Genomic DNA, 18,703 nt, shown 5'->3' with positions numbered 1-18,703 from the left:
GAACAATAAAAGTTAATAACAATTGAAATGATTTCTATAAGTTCAACGCTAGCCAATGATATCATATCTTATCGCAACTCCACCCTCTGTTGTCAACTCAATGGGAAACCTTGAAAAACTAAGTGCTTGTAATGTAAATTTTGTATTAAATTATTTTATTATTTAAGTTTTATGCAAGCGTCGACAACCCTACTCGGCGCTCTCTTACCAATTCTCTCTTTTCAGCCGGCTTTTGCTTGTCAGACAACCGGCGTTTTTAACGTAACGTAAAGGCAGCCTACGTTACGTTACGTTACGTATCGAGTGTGCCATTGAACCAGTCTTTATGGGTCTTGCACCGAAATTGGACTTTATTATAAATATTTTTACGATGCATGTGAGTCGGGCTAATTAAACATTTATTGTTCTCAGCCTTAAGGTGTCATTGGGTCCGACTGGGTGAGCAAATGAAGCCATTAATTGGAACAGCACACTTTCGATATGCGAACGTATCTCAATGCTGAACGTGGGATGAGCCCAATGCAGTCTAGACTGATTACTACCCTACCTACAGCACTCATGCAACACGCACCAGCCGGTTAATCACGATCTGTTTGTAAATCGAAGATCAGTGGGGTTTTAGACTATATGTATAAGTATATGGTACATATGCATGTCAAGTTCAGACGCAAGTAAGGTCTCGCCACGCACTGGGGCATGAAGATCGAATGCTCGGCTCGGAGATCGGTTCTCCTTCGTTTGGAAAACCCTTCAGTGGGTGGCCATATAATACACGTTGGCAGTAAAACCCAGTTGGATCGGCTACCGCTGGCAGCGGTTTGGGCTTTTAGCCATGGCTTTCGCTACACGCGCCACTTGACCCTTTCGGGGTCGCTTAGTTCAAAAACGTGTCTCTGGCTGCCGCACTCGCATTCGCAATGCAATTGAAATTGGATTTGGATTTGGACTTGGAGTTGCACTTACCCCGAGTTACTTGGTAGCCTGGCCAACTGGTGTCACGCCGTTCTCCTCCTCCGCCTCTTTCTGGAACAAATTTTTGAACAAATCGCATTTGAAAGTTATGGCACGAGTTGTGAGCTGTCGTCGTTGGGTCTACAAATTGCATTTGGAAGTGTTATTTTTGCCTATGTCTGTAAGAGTTTCGGTGTTCCATTTTCGGCCCTCAATCATTTCTTTACATAGGAATTATACCAGTAAAATGTAGCTGCTGAAAAAGGAAAGAAGTGTTACCTGGCGAAATGAAAGATATCCATTTTGGCCAAGGCTTATTATTAAAGCTGGCCAAAGTGGAAAAATTTGAGTCTTTATGTTTTATTTCCTACTTATAAAGCGTTTATTTGATAATACAAGTTCAAATGCCAATGACTTGTCGACAAAAAAACTTGAGCTTCACACATTAATGCATCAACTAATGGGCAGCAAATGGGCGTAACCGATAGTATCACTCCATCATTGGGTTCACCACGTGCCACACGCATAGATATTTTTCAAAAAATACACAAAAATAAACATAAGAAAACAAAATGCAAAAAACCTCTCCAAAAAGGTAAGCAAGTAAATTTTGTGTGTTCACCTGGGTGCTTCCTCAAACAAATTGTTGTACGTGTTTTGACAATCTTCCTGATTTTGAGCAGACACTGCATGCCTGACTAATTGCTAAACAGAAAACCGTAAAAAAGACCAAAACAAGTGAGAAATTAAATAATTAAATACACTCTAATCCCAGCCAATATAGTAGCATTTACTTCTCACTACTATTTGATTAGTAATGCTTTTTAATTTGATAATTAGAGCGTGCGACAAAGATTTACTTACAGATTGCAGAGCTAATGAATAAATTCTTTTGTGCATTCTTAAAACATAAAGCATATTTTATACTTGCTAGTCTTTATTTAATAGTAAGTTATGCCTAACAAAAACTATTATTTCATGGCCAATTGAGTTTAACAATATTTTATGTTATAATAAATTGTTTCTGCAGAAACCTAAGTCATTGTGTGATTTGCTATGCAAAATATGAAATCAAAGTACCCAAAAAAAGGGTATAAAAACACAGAAGATGTTTAATTAGCCGCAAAGCATGAAAATGATGTTTTTGCTGAATATTTGGCTTTTTTCAGTTGGGTTTGGAGACACGCCCTGCTAATGGGCAAAGGTTTACCTGTTCACGTTTGCCAGAGGCTTCCGGTGCCGCCACTCAAACAGGTGAGCCAGCTGATTTGGTAAAATACGTTTTAGGAAGCGCATGGCACTTTATTAATTGCAATTTTTTTAACAATTTATACTTTAGCTTGAAGGTACGTGTCACTCTTATATTTTTCTGGGAATTATGCCTCTTATTCACTTGTTAAATGGACATTGTATTGCATAAGTGTTTGCAATTGAAAATATCTATACTTTTACTTTATATTTGAACTATTGAACATGTTTAACATTTAGTCGTACAAGTGTTTTTTGTCTGGTGTGGATTTATGTTTGATTTACGTCTCAATTTGCATTCGCCGAAGCTACGTGCCCTTTTTGTCAAAAAACAAAAACATAAAAAAAGGAATCGGGTATTTATGAGACATTTATGGTGGGAATATGTTTTGAATATTTAATTGGAGATCGTCTTTGGCCACGCGCTAGATTTTATTAGTGTGGGCTGTTACCATGAATGTGGTTACAATGCAGGATCATTGTTTCAGTGGTATTAAAAATAGCATTGATAGATTCATGACTGATTTTTAGTACCGAACCCTTGAGCATTAGGCAAACCTTGTAGTTCATAGTAACACTCTAAGCAGCCAACTCTTTTTTTCGCACCACAAATTGAGTCATATTGTGCTATGTTTTTGCCAAAGCCTATTTGCCAAAAGTTTCGGTTTCGGTTTCGCTTAGTTCACTTGGTTTGGCGCACGATTAGCCCCCGTAAACTTTGACCCCGGCTAATCATTGTTCATCTCCGTACCTGATGTGTGTGGCATGCCCCAAAAAGCCTGCATACAAGTTACATAGGTTGGCTGGCAACCAAGTTGGTTGGCCAAACTAGACGCTGCAGCTCACATGCTCTATAAGTAAATACTTAGTCGCGTACATAACACTTTGCTGACCCAATTCAAGAGTCGAGAGTGTGTGCTTGGGCTCTGAACCTTTTAAAGAGCTATTACATGTTGCAGCCAAAAGATTAAACGGGCTCCCAAAAGCGGCCTGCCATCAGTAACAGAAACAACAGCGAATGCCAGAGTTAAGCCGGCAAAAAAATTATTGCGTTGTCTCTGACTTCGCTGACTGACAAGACAGAAGTCGGCTAAAAAACGCTTTGGAAATTGAAAAAGAGCCAGTGAAAAGATTATATGAATTTAAGGCGAAAGGAAAAGGTAAACAGATTGTATGTCTAATACTAGAGCGGCGTACTCCAAACAAGCCCTTACACAATTTCATTTAATTTTAGATTATTACAGTCACAATATTTAAGCCACACTCTACACCAATTTGGTTTAAAACAAAACAAAGTTATTGGCCATCATCAGCATTCCATAGACTTCCTTCCTGTCCTTTTTGTTTGCTTCAAGATCATTTGACTTTTCGATGATCACTTAATTAACTTAAATTGTGGATATTTGATATTTCCTACGACTTCAGCCAAAGATCAGGCGATAAAAATCTTCAGACTATATGGAAAACGGCTTAGAGATGCTGCCAAGAAGAAACGTCAAATAGTTTAGGCCATATACAGCTAAACTAATTGGCTTCCTGGCGAACCGAAATGGCAAAGACCACATCTGCCGCTAAATAAACAATTTAATTATAAATAAATAATTAAATAAATGCCCGACACGGACAGCCAATTTACATGGCATGTAAATGTTTTTGTTCTGCTTAGTTCTTGCCAAATTCTATAAATAAAATTCATATAAATCAGTCAGTCGAACGATTTTGGACAAGTTCAAGTTTTTACCGAGAAGCGCAAATATATATGTATATGGAAAACGTACAGTGCGTTTCATGGCTATAAGAGTCTGCCCTATTAGTTGACATTATTACAATTTATTGAATCATATCAAGTTAGTAAATCTCGTTTTAGTTTTCAATGCAAAGCAACTGCAGAAGAAGTTGTATTTAATATAAGCAGCATTACAGTTTCGTTGGCAACTGTAAGTTTGGCATAGGCTGTCAGTGGATCGATCTGCCTTATATGGCAACTGGACCATGTGGCAAAAGTGAATATCAATTCGAGTTTCAGCTTGTTCAAGTATTTCTATATCGTTTGTTCTCGCTCGTTGGATGGTCTCAGTCTGAGACCCACGCGTGTTAATTACAAATTGTTTGTTGTGCCTGCTGCTGATGTGGTTTTTGCCATTGTGGGCATTATTTTGTAGTAGACTTTTGTGTTTCTAATTTTTTAATTTTATTCTACTCTTTATAGTGTGAGGCGCGCAACTTGTGTCACATTTAGACGCAACGTATTTGTCATGTCAGCAATTAATCAATGGAATTTTATAATTTTATGCCATTTACATGAAAATCACTGGAGGCTGCATGAAAAGTTGTCAATGTGAATAAAATTCGAATTTCGATCCACATGGCTCACCAAAGGCATGTGTTTGGAAGACACTTTGAATTTTTTCTCGATATCAAACGGTTAGTTTATATGGCAGTTTTATTATTTCCTTCCCGGGTTGTCGTTACTATTCATTTTCATTTGTGGACTGGCTGGTGACTTTCGCAATGTTTCTTCATCTTTAGTGAGTACAGCATGCCATAAAGTCTGTGCCAGTCAGTCGGTTACTCAGTTACTCAGTAAGCTGGGCTGTTATTCATTAGGTCTCCGTAAATGGACTGCAAGAAATACTTCAGTTGGTAGATGGTTAAATGCGAATTTCTTGTTTTTCCGACCAGCTGAGAAAGCTGGGTGAGGTGAGCTCAGTTTTGTGTTGTGCCATGATCTAATCAATAAACGATAAAGTACTAGCTGAAGTCGATCTCAATGCTGGGAATAAATCTGATATTGATTGATATCATTTAAGCTAATTAAATCTGGAGATTGCATAGTTACTGGTTCTCTTGTATTCTGACCCACTTATGTTCATTTTTCAGCCCAGTTTAGGTGGTATTACATAATCCAATTAAGATGTGGAAACAGCGAGCTTAAAGCCATATTATATGTTACCCACCGAACGGCAGTTGTTCATAATTAAACACTCTGTTAATTGCCGTAAATGAATGAGGTCCAAGTAGGCGTTTCTTCCTCTTTACATAAACACCTTTGATTTTGGGGTTGCCCAATGCGGGTTTTGGGCTCCAAAAATACAATTGCGCACTTCATGTGTGCCACGGGTCTCGGGGGCTGATTCACCTACATTAGTTAATTATGCGCCCCATTAAGTGCGAGCCAAAGGGGGAGTTGCCGGGTCAGGTGTTGGGTAATCCTTCAGTAGACCATTGTCTCTGGAGCGACTTTGTATCTGGCCCCTTTAGAGTTCGCTGAGGCAGCCCACACCCCAGATGGGTACAGTGAAGCCCGCTAAGAAGAATTAGTTCCTGGTGCAAGTTGAAGTATTAAAAGAGAGCAAAGCAATATATATCTTGTTATTACAAATAATGTAAACTGTTTCAATTAACAAGGGATACTTCTTTTAACTGTTTTAATAAAATGGTTCTTCTTAATTGTTAGGGCTTGTTTTCAGCTGCAATGGGCAGTACCCAGAAGCCATACAAAATTAATTTATATTCATCTTAAACATTTATAAGCCTTTAAGGTTTTACTGTAGCGAACTGTCTATTGTTGTCGCTCGTTGGCGCTGATGGCATCATTTCAGCAGCTTCACCAAATCTGCAAAGCACATGCAATGTCTGCTCTTTTGTAATTTAACATTTTGGCTGGTGGGAAGCTGACTGCCTCATTGACTCACTGACTGACTGACTAACTGGCTGACTGACTGAGTGACTGACTAACTGATTGACTGACTTACTTACGGGCTGCTCCCTCGAACTCCACGCGATGCCATCCAGCGTTGGCATAAAGTTCGTCGCTTAAGTCTTTCTCCATTTTAATTATTCATTCAATTGTGTTAATTGTATGCGTGCCACACACTGCACAACGATTCGATTTTCTATATGCCCCAGACATAATGGCAGCATTCGATACACGAGTTTCGTGGGCGGTGTTTCATGACAACAAAAGAAAAAACGAGAGAGAGAATTAATTTCTGAAAAGATGCTAATGATTGATTGCGTTTGCATCGGTGGATCTCTTTAAGACATTCGGCTAAATGTCAAAATGCATTGCGTGAGTTTTTCCTTGTAATTGCTTTTATTTCGATTGTTGGTGTGCTGATTAATTTAGGTGCAGCACGATGTGCTGCAAGAGATTACACAAGTGTCTGGTATTTCAATTGATTTTGTTAGCAAAGAAATATTTAGAGGGTTGGACGTTTAACAAACAAATTAAAGAAATCTCTGATGATTCGTTTAGCTATGTAAAATCCTTTCAAATAATGATTAAGATTTGTAAGATTTGTTCTTGCCCAGGATGTTTACCAAGGTGAAACAAGCAAAGAATGTTTTAGTTTTGCACAAGATATACTATTTTTTGGTTTCTTTTATATAACGTCATCTGGGGAGTAGAAATATTTTCACTGCCTAGAATCGTCGAACGCAGGCCCGTTGACAGTCGGTCAACTTGCAGTAGCGATTGCGGTTGCCCAAGCAGCCGAGGTACCTCATCTTGATGCACCTATTTTCGTGGTGGTTATAGTACCACATCTCTGGGTTGGGATCTCTAATGCAAAGCCTTGCGCGTTCAACTCCTTCGTCCTTGCCGTGCAGACAGTCCTGCAAGGCTATTTGGAAAATGTTTAAATATTAATATATCGATATAAATATTCCTAAAATTTCTTAGCATTAGCATTAGCAACTCACGTGGACGTCCTGGGCAAGACTGGGCCGAGATGAGTGCCACATAGAGGACCACACTGGACAGAATCAAAAGGAGTTTCATATTAATGGTATCTCTTCGAATTGACGACTTGAACTGTTTCTTAAAAAATTAACTGACGCTTATATAGGAACAATATTCACAAACGCTTAAAAGTTGCAATAACACGTGCGAAATTTTCAATACGGGGAATATAAAGTGAAATAATTTTCACAACTGATACTCAATTTTAGTTCATTGAACGTAATTCGTACGTCGCGTGTGTTTTCCCATGTGCCATTTCACAATACGAATGTTTAAATATATTGTAGGTAAGACCATTGTTCAGCTACCTTATTAATATAAACACAAGTAAGCTACGTATTCACAACTTACTGTTTAGCAATGTTTGATCAATGGACTGCCATAATTACCAAAATTTATATTACAAAGATGGGCCAATTCTGAAGTTAACGAGTTTTGTCGATTTATGATTCCTTAAATCACAGAATTCTCATTTAATAAAAGTGGACATATAAACTCCCCGAAATACCAGAATTAACTTTAATACGTAAGTTAAATATAAAATAAAATACTATAAGCCGTGTAACGCCCACTAATCGTGGACTTAACTTCAAAGCAGGTACCCTAAAAGCGGGACAGAGTCTTTAAACCTGACGTAAACCCAATGGAAATGCTCGGCTTGTGATGCCAAGTATCCATAAAGATCAGAATTTTATTGTCCATCATTTCTGGGCAATCGAAATCACACGACCTGGCACCGATTCGTCTGCCAACGCCAACTCTTTGACGCAGAAAGCTATCTGTATCCATATGGATATCGATGGCAGCGATGATTGATTGCCATTAGCGATTCGTAACGGTTTCGCCTTTGCCTCTAAACTGTGATTTACCACCAACTTGGCAGTGGTGTCATCATCACATCAATCATACGCCCCAGCTGCCACAAGTCGAGTTCCAGATCACTGCAGCTGACACCTTTCGATGCATTGAACACGACTGACTTAAAGGCTGTAACGATGCTCTGGGTTTTGCATTTTGGTTGGGAGAAAGTTTGAGCGAGAACTTATACTCATGACTGACACCTACTCCTAAGTGCAGTGCCATTAAAATATCACAACGTTTGTTAAATAAAATGTATTGCCCGTCAAAAGTTAAATATTTGTATAACTGATCACCTAAACTAATCACCTAAAAAAGTGATTATTTTTTAACTGGAAAACATTTTAGAAATATGTTTTCTTCCACAAATAAGTTTGACCAACTTAAAAGATTTCTGTTGCTAACTGATTTTAGAAATTCCCAAAGCTGCCCAAATTCTGTTGATTTATTTTATTGGCATCTATTTGTCAACTTTCCATAAGATGTCTAATTTTCTTGTTTTCTCCAAATTTGGCAACAGCAGAAAATTATATAAATTTTGTGTTCTTTTTTTCAAATTGTTTTAATAGTGCTTATAAAGTAAAGGTAATTCCCCGTTTTTTAAACTGAGGTATTGTTATATTCTGTCAAAAATTATGTGTTAAACATAAATTATTTTATTTTTCTAATTGACATTTTCAGGGTTTTAAGTCACTAAAACTATTTTGAATAATATCTAATAATTATTCATTAATCATTAAATTATTAACCATTGTTTGGCTTTCTTTGTTCATCTGCAAATCTTAGATATTCTTAGCGCCGCTCGCATAAATCGCATAAACATCAATACAAAATATTTTTATTGATTTTCTATATTTGTTTATATTAGATTTCTTTGTTTAGTGCCTCACGACTATACAAACACCTTCGACCGCCGAGTTGGGGGTGTGGGAAGCAGGGGGCCCATTTATTTGAATGATTTGACAGTTCTCTAAGGCGATTGAATCAACTCGTAAAGTCGTAAACATTTGAATTGCTCAAAGAAATACCATTAAATAATAATAGTTCGAGTACATGCTGTGCAAGCTAAGCCGAAACTTGAAAACCTTATCGTTAATGTCTTAATAATGCTGGGTAGCTCAGGAAATGCGGATCCAAGAACCGCAGAAGGGAACGACATTAAAAGTTGACTACGAGTTATTCTCGAGTTATTCTCGATCGGTGGTGCCACCAAAGGGCCTTCAAAGTGACACCTAAACGTTGATTTTCTTCGAGATGGGCGTCTACATTTATCATTTAACTATAAAAACATAAATCGGGGGGCAGCTGCTGTCAGATCGGAACTTCCTTATGGCTATCGGTGATCCATTGTGCGTTGAGATCGTAAATCGAAGCGAATCAAGGCACATTACAATGGCACTTCTGTGACTGCGCATAATGAATGACGCGATTATAGTTTTATTTGCTCATCAGCGCTAAAGGCTAGAACGTGATTGAATGTCCCTTGACGAAGTGCCGTACCAAGTGCTTGTGCTGCTCGAAGTAATAAAATAGGTAAATATTTTAAGAATGATTTGTGGTCAAGACAAATTTGCATTTATCACTTAAAGTTATTTCCTAAAACAGGCTTAAGGCAGATAACTGAAGAATTAGTTGACCGAACCTGGCTATTTCGACTACTATATAATCCTGCATATTAATGGGGTTAGAAATGTCTTCTTCTCTGCTCACTAAACAGCGGCACAGTTAGAGTATTAAATGATCGTTATGCTATTTTTTTAGCTAATAGTTATCAAAGACCCGAACCATTAAAGCTTTCCAGCCAAGTGGCGAACCATTGTAGAAATTAGTGGATATGGAAACCAATTTGTATTTGCTGCGGTGCATTGTACATTGCTTGTACTTTTTTAGTATTTTGAAATTGCCATCCTGGTTTTTAAGGATTTCGGAGGCTGCTGTCTTTATGTTAATGAAGTCATAAGTTGCAGTCCTGATTTCTACGGTGTTAACGATACCCTTGTGTAGAAATGTGCATGGTAGCATTCGAAATGTGTAGAAATCGATATGGCAGCTCTCCTTGTATGTAGTAATCTCTATGGCAACTACTGACATGTGTAGAAATCGAGATGGTAACTCTAAAATACCGACGATTGTGGCAAAAGTACGTTAATTTCAAACTGCGTTGTGGGTATTGAATAATTGTATAAAAGATAAGATATTTATTTATAAAAAGGGAATACGTACTATGTAAATATTGAAAGCCAAAAGAAGTTGACTAACATCTTAATTTATAAATTTTGTGTTATCGTCTACCTTTATTTAATACAACTTTAAAAAGCACTGATGTCTTAAACAGAACTTCAAATCTAATTCATTCGATTTATTTCGGTTGCTTAATATTAATATTTAAAATTTTAAGTTGAGGGTAAAATAAAGTTGACCTTTGTAATATCTTTGCAGTGCATTATATTGCTTAGTTCGAGACAATATCTGTAGTATCTGTGGGCAGTCGCGAACCGGTTCCATATCGCATTACCAGTCGGACATCCCCGATGAGGGACTCGGACTTGGAGTTTCGGGTCCGCCTTAGGTGTCAATGTACGTGTTGGGCAATTCTAATTAATTAATAAATTAAGAATGACAAATGATTTTCAAATGCCTTAATTAATCATTTTTAACGCACCAGCGACAGCTTCGAACGTGCGATGGACAGGTGACGCCAACCAAAATGGTCAAGGAAGGTGCCAACGAAAATGTTTGTGCGGCTCAACTTACGATTTCTTTTGGTGGGGATCCGGCGATAAAAGATTCATTTAGTGGTTAATTGGAAAAGAGGACGGAATACCAAATGAGTCTAAAATATATCCCTTAGAAGAAATATTTTATTCATTTCTAATTTCAGATACATTTACGTGACCTATAATTCCCGAAATAAACTCGCATGCCTTCGTTTATAATAACTACGCTCACTTAAATCATAATTTCCCCAAATTAACGTACTGAAATATGAAATCAGTTAATATCTCATGTAATTCCAGCAAATTTACACTGCAGACGGTGAGTTTTTGGCTTGATCTGAATGCGTATCGCTTGGATACAATCAGTTTTGGTAACCGTTTAATTGGCCGACAATGGAGCTGTTTTGAGCCCGGAAAAATGTCAAGCGTGGAATGCCGGGTAAATGCGGCGGCTAATCAGAGACCGGGGCCACAAAGACACCCGTTTGGAGTGGAGGCCAGGGCCCCATGAACATGGTTCCATGGACCCATGATCGATTGCAGTCACCTCAACGCGAACGCGAGGTGACAGTCACCGTCCGTGTCGCAGTTGACACACAATCCACAATCGACAGTAGACAGTCGACTGGGCGAGGCACTTGCGATATTCCACATCGACATCGACATCGATTTCCATTTCAAATGGTAGCAATTACAAAAGGCGACCCCCGAACTATTTGACACTCTTTGCCCGCTGAATGTTGATTAATTAGATCGGAGTGGATGGGATTGGATTGGATTGGATACGATTGAATTGGATTGGCCAAGATGGCGGGAGACTCCTCTTACTACGAGATTAGCGCATCTCGAGAGGATGGGCCCCCAAGATATAGGTGTATATACATGTAAACACAAATATCTGGCGTCGGCATAGCGCATTTGATCCACAATGACTCGGTTGTATTGCTGAAATATGCTGAGTCTTGGTCTTCGGATTCGAACTCGTATCGCATTCGATCGCCAAACACTTTTTAGAGTAATTTCAATTTCATAATTCGTTGCGCTAATCTCGTCTTTCTCATGATCGCAGAGAACTCGCAGCTGAGTCAGTGCATCTCCATCTCCATCTCCATCTCCATTTCCAACTCCATCTCCACAGATCCAAGATCCAAGATCCCAGATCCATTTCCAGCTACTTCGGTTTGTGCCGCATCATGCCAATGGATCCGCTCCTCTGATTGATACATAAACACGCGCAAAACTCCTTCTCCTTCTCCACCTCCGATCGGATCCATATCTATTTGGGTTCCCCATTGGCGGCATTTCTAATAGAAATGTCGAGTATCCAAAGAAATCAGAAGACTTTCGTTTTTTCCCCGGCATACTTTTGTTGCGGCCTGCTTCTTCCGTCGGCCGCCTTTTGGACTGTCTAAGCCCTTCCGCCGCCTTTATCAATAAGCCAGCCGAGATAAGCCCGCTGGTTTGGGGCTTGTGGGGCTTGGGGCGAAGGAGTCGAGCGACCCTGCTTCCTTGGCAAGTCAGCTATTTTGCATAACTGACAGCAGCACCCATGCCCACAAGACCTACCAGGCACATACTCAGACCTCCGGCAAACAATCAAATGCTGTCTAGTGCCAAGAAAGGGCGTTCCTGGGGGAGTTCACCCACCGAAAATGCGCTGCACAGTGGTGAACATCCAAGTTTGTATATAATTTACGGGCTAGTGCTAGGAAAATTATAATAGAGAGCGCAGTAATATATTTGGAAGAATTTTACAACAGTTGGACTAGCAAAAGATACATTTTTTGCAGCCCAATACAATTCAGTAATAGCAAACGTTAAAATGTAATAAAAAAGGTACACAGAATATTTATAGGGAATAACGCATCTATAAGTGTATCACTTGTTTATATGGTATATCATATGGTAAGGCTACTATCTCCAAGGTTATTTCCGTAAATAATTATTTATTGAACTAATGCAACGACTTTAGCAACTGTTTATTTCTGAAATAAATAGAATATTTCATAGTACAACAATAGATTCCACTGTACGACTTTCAGGTTCGCCCAGTCAGAACGAGAAGGGGCGTTTTTGTGGGAAGATGGGGGGTGGTGGGCGTGGTCTGGGTCAGGGGGCTGGCTCCACTTGTGGTTGTTGCTGGCACTGTTGTTGTGCTGGCTGCGTATTTGGCGCTTCCTTCTTCTGCATACATGAATAAGTAATTGAATTTTGCGGCGCGTTGTCAATTTTGTTTTTCCCGCCAGCTTTTCAACTGCCTTGCCTCGATTTCCACACGGAAGGCAGAACTGAGTTTTCCCTTGACTTTGTTGCACATTTCCCAGTGCATCCACTTAATTTGAAGACTTTTCCTTTCCGCTAAGAGACTTGTTGCGCCAAGCCCAGCGCAAATTGAATAAAATTAAGTTGATTTGCTTCTTGTAAAAAAACAGGAAGGGCGCCATTTTAAATTGTTTTGTTGATCAAAAAAATAAGCATCTAAGAAAAAATAAATGTTTTTTATATTCAATAATAAGTGAAGTAAAAACATATATAGAAATAGTTGAGAAAAAACTAGTTTCTTGGGTCCACAAATTCCTAATGCTGTGCTTCCCCTGAAAACCGTGAAGGATGTTTGATTTCTAGCCGGATTTCGCATTTCGCTCGTCACTTGACTTAATTGCAATTGGCAATGGCTTTTGGAATGGAGCGCAGAATTTCAGCGCAGAACTCTAATGCAGTCGGCATAATAATTATCTGCAGCATCTGGAGAGGAACGGCCAGAAGTCTGTGACATGAAATTGAAATTAAATATGAGTACTTCATATATTTATGTGAGTTTTTTTTTTGCTTTTCCTATGGCGCATACCCATAACGACGTGCCCAGTATGTTTAATTATTTACGATGATATTCAAAAATGGTATGAGTGAGAAAAGATGAGTAGGAATACCGATTTTTATATGCGCTGCGATGACCGTTTAATAAAATCCGAAATTAGCGGCGCACAAATGTGAGAGATCTGGAATCTGGAATCTTGGATCTGGGTTCTCCATCGAAGTCAGACATTTCGACGTCTATGTGGAGCTATCTCCAGCACTCATCTACGGAAACTTGAGCTATGGATGCTGGGTAAGTCAAACACGAAGACTCCATTTAATTGCGAGGCCCGAGATGGAACACTTTGGGTGATTGCATCGATGCATGCAATTAGAGCGCATCATCACTCACCATTTTTTAACACTTTCAGGCACCTACCTTTGTACATAGCTACCCACCTCTAACTACTGCCCTAATGTCCGTTCATCAATCAGATTGGCGGCCTGGTAGAAGTATATATCTCAGCTTCAGCTAAAATCATTGCTATATAGGTGGACTCGGGGCTGGAGTCATTATTTTCACATTTACCCTGCTCATTTATCAGTATTTTCTGTCCCTTTGCATTTTGCGCCCACAACGACCCGACAAAAAAGAGGAAAAACGTAAAAGGAAAATTTCGAGTTTCGGATTGTTACACTTGGTATTTGGAAAAATGTACCGCATTTCTTGCTGGCTTTGTAATTTGGACATTAAAATAAATGTCTCACTCATTTTGTTGGTTTCTCGTTGGGGCAATTTTTACTTTTCGGAGATCATCTGATGCTGCCTTAATGAAAGTAATTGTTAGTCAGCTGGGAAATATATGTTATAATTATAAGATATTTTTTAAGCAGAAGTTATGATCGTTACTCTGTTGGCACAAATCGCTGGGAAATCCGTTCAAAGCCACCCACAACTGTTCGAAATAAGTAAATCCCGCCAAATTGAATCCGACACTAAATAAAGTGATATATCGATGAGCGGCTTTGAGGTCATTTAGTGGCATTAGCCTGGGAGTATCAGCAGTCGGCTTGATCCGCTCAAATTACCGCAGTGAGCTCAGCCCCGTTTTTTACCACTTGGCGGCACCCCTCGCATCGGTGGGCCGTAAAAAATGACAAGTGTAAGGTGAAAAGGGGTGCATAAATTTAGCCAAAATGTATCGCAATTGTTTCTGGCCCATTCGATGGGTGGGTTTCGCTTGGCAACCCTCGCAACTGTTTTCCAAGAGGGTGGAAATCGAAGAGCAGGCTAAATGTGGGTGCTTCACTGCCGCGTAGCATGTGTTTATGGGTTTGACTTTTCATTTGATTTAATTTGCCATGCCCGTGCCTTCGAGGGGAGGAAACTGTGGCCCCAGATTAACTGTTAGCTTTTGGCACGTTCGCCAGAAACAATAAAATCAAATAAAAATCCTCAACGCCCACTTAGTTATGGTTGTTGTCACTTCATTAGGACTGAACTGTGAATACTTAATATATGGTTGCGGGGAAACGCCAATTGGGGAGAGGCAATGAAAGTTGATCAGTACTTGAAAGACATGGAGTTTTTAGCAATGAACAAAAAAGGGTGAAATTTAATTTGTTGAATTTAATTTCTAGACTTTGTCTAGGAATATGAAAAATAAGAATATAAATTGATTTAAATAAATTCCTCTTTCAAGTTCGAAAACCCTTTCTGTTGATCTAGTATCTTTGGCAGCGTTTAACTCTCGTCGCCCACGCACACGACATATTGAGTGAGTGGTCCTAGGTCTTGAGCCGACTTTAGCCCGCAATTTGCAATCTGTTGCGGTTTAGGGTGCATAGGGTAAATTATAGAGGTTCCGCCGCAAAACCCTTTTTTTCTCCAGCAGCTCTTTGCATTCACGTTTTTTGCTCGCCAATTCATTTGCTTCGTAATTTGCGGTTGGCAATACCGGCAGCTGTGTGGCAGCACTTGTTGGTTGAAAAGGATCAGAGGATCGACACCGGCTGCTGACTGGAAATGTGATTTAAATGCCTAGATTTAGTCGCAATTACATGCAGCCAGTGCCACTGGGTACTTGGCACTGTGGTTTTTCTGGGCCAAGACAGATGCCACATAGTTTCTCTTCGGGCCAGACTTTTGCAATGGGTCGTGCGGTTTCTCGAATCGGTCATAGTCCAAAATGAATTTCGTGCCAATCACGGTAATATCTGTGTCACTGGAGCGTTGCTAAGCCGGTGGCCCGGTGGCCTCCGCCAACAATGGTAAATGTCCGATGGCCAAAGCCCAGAAGTGGCTCTCGAAAAAAAGATATCGGCGGCCAATTAGAGATCGAGCCCAGAACAGCAGTGACTTTGAACACACTTTCCCCGTATTCCTTCCATTCCACTTCGCTGTGAGCTGTATTTAGCGAATAATGACAAATTCTGCGACGTTTCCATTTTGCAGCACTTTTTATTTGGCGAAATAATAGTCACGCTGGCTTGTTCACTCTAAGCGGCTTAGGTTGTCTTCGCAGTGGCCAACGGACGACTTTAATTAACAGCTCATCAAGATGAAGTTGTTCAGCATTAATTACATCTCACCTGGTTTACGCCATTTCAGCTGCCTCGTTTGCTTGTCGGCGCTTTTCCTCCCACAGCAAATCAAGTGTCGGAGAGCAGTTATCCGTAGCCTGAAAACGAATAACTTAGGCAACAAACTTGTTTTCTCGCTTATAGTGGGGTAAAGAAAAGGTAATTCTAAATCAGAAGAGAATTTAATACAAACAGACATTCAGTTAGATAGTTTAGTAAAATGTTCAAAGATTTGCCTCCCGTTTCAATAAACGCTTTTCGTGTTCAGGATCCGAACTTTTAAAGCCGCCCTCGCACTCCCTGATCGTTTTACTTACTGGTTGGCTGATGCAGGCATTCCAAGATTCCGACAACGATGTGTAAATCGATTCATCGTTTGATGCCGGCGATCGTGGATGCTGCTGCTGATGATGATGTTGATGATGATTTGGTGATTTTCTTTATTATTATTACTGTTTTTAACCAACTTCTTATTACAGCTGGTTTTTTGGTTTTTTGGTTTTTTTCTCTCTCGTTTTGGCTTGTTGTTTTTGCCCCCTCGCGTTTCCTTTGCGGCGCACTCGAGAGGTGTTGAAGACTTGGCGGTGCCAGATAAAAGGCGCTACAAAATTGCTTTCTACCCGCCGCGCCTCCATCAACTGGGCGTTGGAGAGCCCCCCTCCCCATCCCTCTCCACCGCAGTCGAAACGAGATGGAGCTAGATATTCCACATCACACATCAATTCATTTGGATGGCTATGGTATGGCTATGCTATGGAGCATTTGAAGTGTGAGAGGAAAAAACTACCGTTTGGCAATCAAAAAGCCATGGAGTACCAGTACCGCCGACCCGTACCGCCAGCTGATGATGCTGATGCCGAGCTGGATGATGAGGTAGGATGATGAAAAAAGTGGGCTGTAAGGCGTTAATTGCTCATTATTGGGCACACTTCATGTCACACACAAAATGCAGACGCAGAAATTTATACGCTGATTGAGTTGTCCACGCCGACGACGATAACGATGATGATGACGATCATCATAATGACGACAATGACGCACTTCTCCAGTTACCTTTTTTTTTACTTTTAAAATTTTTTTTCCACCTTCGCTGCCGCCCTCCTTTTTAACACATCGTCTGCTTCTTGTTCAAGTGCTAAATTACATAGTTTTTCAAGTGGAAAAACTCAAGAAATTAAAGTTTAGGCTGCTGTAGCTGTTGATGTAGCTGCTACCTTTGTTAATTGTAGGTTTTGGATCTGCGGCTGCCGTTGGAATTGCACTTGGATTTTAAATCGTCTCTTTATATGTAGATACAAATCTATATCTGATAACAATATGTATGGTATATGTTGAAAGTGAAAAATAGCATACAAAATATATATTATATTAGAATGTTATTTCTTATCATACTTTCCATTATGCTTAGACAGCATTTTAAGCTTAGGTCAACTAGAAACTTTTAGGTGTTGCTCTTAGCTCTAAAATAAAAATGTGGTTTGTGACTTTTCTGAGTGTACTGCGCTTGCATTCGGCTGGACGACAGCTCACGTCCGGGGCTAGTCCGATGGATGGATAGATGGATGGATGGTCCACTGACCATGCGCAGCTGCGTTTGCGGCGGCGAAAAATCTAAGTTGCCCGGACTTGAGTTTGACTTTAATTGCTCTTGACAGTCATCACTGTCAGCGGCGGCAACTGCGGCAACTGCGCACTCCCTCCCATCATCAAAGTCACCTTAATCATCGCCATAACCATCAACATCATCATCATCACCATCACCATCATCGTGGTAACGTGGCAACAGTTGTTGCCGTTTGCCAATCTCGCTGCCCCAATCAACGTGCGCTTGTCAAACCAGACTGGGTCCGTATTTTCGTATTTTCTGGTTGGGTTAGACCAACCTACTGCTGGCTGGTGGACGTTGAGGCGAAGGTAGTGTTACTGGTACTGGATACTGGCTCTTGGGCTTTGGCCTGGGCTTCTTGCCTAATATGGCCGCCATTTTGCAGAGTCATTTGCGTTAATGGCGGCCCCGTCTTTGCCGACTTGGCTATGACTTTTTGGCTCTGAGGCCTGAGCAGGCGCTACCCCAGCATACTATATAATTAAACGTAAATGTAGAAATTAACATTTAATGAATACGATTGCGAGAGAACGATATAACTGTAGCTCTACTTTCATATACAGTCGCAGTTCAACATGAAGGTACATCTAACCAGTCAGCTAACCGAATAAAACGCTTTCAAAGATAAATATATCGGGTTTCAAAATATATATATATATCTAAATGAATATGTATATTTAGATATCGTTCGCTAATAACTAACTGTTCGCCTATAAAAAAAGCGCTACTAGTCAGTAAGTCAATGGTGATTGATTTTGATAAATTGAAAAGATTAGCTCCGCGGATAATCAAAAGGCCTAGAGACAAAAAGAAATGAGACTCGAGGCAATTTAAAACGGTTCTACAACTAATAATGTATTAATTTAAGTCCCTGCTAAATATTTTCTTGAATGCTGAAAGCTTTTGAATTTTTAGTTAATGTTGCTAATTTGTCAAACATGTTTTGTTTGTGTTTGCAAAAAGTTGTTGTTTACAAAACGTGTATTGTTTTTCGTGTTTTTTATTTCCCATTTATCGCTAGCAATTCGTTCGTTAATTGTGACTCATTCTAAGGCGTAAATTATTAATTTTCCAATTTCAGAAATTTATTCACATATTTCGATGATTTATGTTTGTTAATGTGAGGTTTGCGAACCGTTACCATTTTTTGTTTTAGCTGAAATCACTATTATGAAATATTATTATTTTTATTGTATGCGA

At 39.7% G+C, this 18,703-nt stretch overlaps 1 protein-coding gene and 1 long non-coding RNA gene across 2 annotated transcripts; both read right to left on the bottom strand.

The window, feature by feature from the left end:
• Positions 1 to 6,545: 6,545 nt before the first annotated feature.
• On the bottom strand, positions 6,546 to 7,038 carry LOC6527796 (kunitz-type serine protease inhibitor homolog alpha-dendrotoxin). Its single transcript, XM_002088833.3, has 2 exons — positions 6,904 to 7,038; positions 6,546 to 6,824 (listed from the first exon to the last, which is right to left on the bottom strand). Exons 1-2 carry the CDS (start codon positions 6,980 to 6,982, stop codon positions 6,625 to 6,627), a joined length of 279 nt encoding a protein of 92 aa, XP_002088869.1. The 5' UTR covers positions 6,983 to 7,038; the 3' UTR covers positions 6,546 to 6,624.
• A 6,940-nt stretch (positions 7,039 to 13,978) lies between these two features.
• On the bottom strand, positions 13,979 to 16,073 carry LOC120320804. The gene is made up of 2 exons (XR_005560374.2): positions 14,225 to 16,073; positions 13,979 to 14,166 (listed from the first exon to the last, which is right to left on the bottom strand). It is a non-coding gene; the product is annotated as an uncharacterized LOC120320804 (long non-coding RNA).
• Positions 16,074 to 18,703: the final 2,630 nt, after the last annotated feature.

The sequence above is a fragment of the Drosophila yakuba genome, chromosome 2L (genome assembly GCF_016746365.2).
Source record: "Drosophila yakuba strain Tai18E2 chromosome 2L, Prin_Dyak_Tai18E2_2.1, whole genome shotgun sequence".
Taxonomy (NCBI): domain Eukaryota; kingdom Metazoa; phylum Arthropoda; class Insecta; order Diptera; family Drosophilidae; genus Drosophila; species Drosophila yakuba.
This window is presented reverse-complemented; position numbering and strand designations above follow the sequence as displayed.

Coding starts and splice junctions, on each gene's coding strand:
- LOC6527796 (XM_002088833.3), bottom strand. CDS start 6,982: ATGAAACTCCTTTTGATTCTGTCCAGTGTGGTCCTCTATGTGGCACTC. Junction 6,825..6,903: donor GTCTTGCCCAGGACGTCCAC/GTGAGTTGCTAA, acceptor TTTTCCAAATAG/CCTTGCAGGACTGTCTGCAC.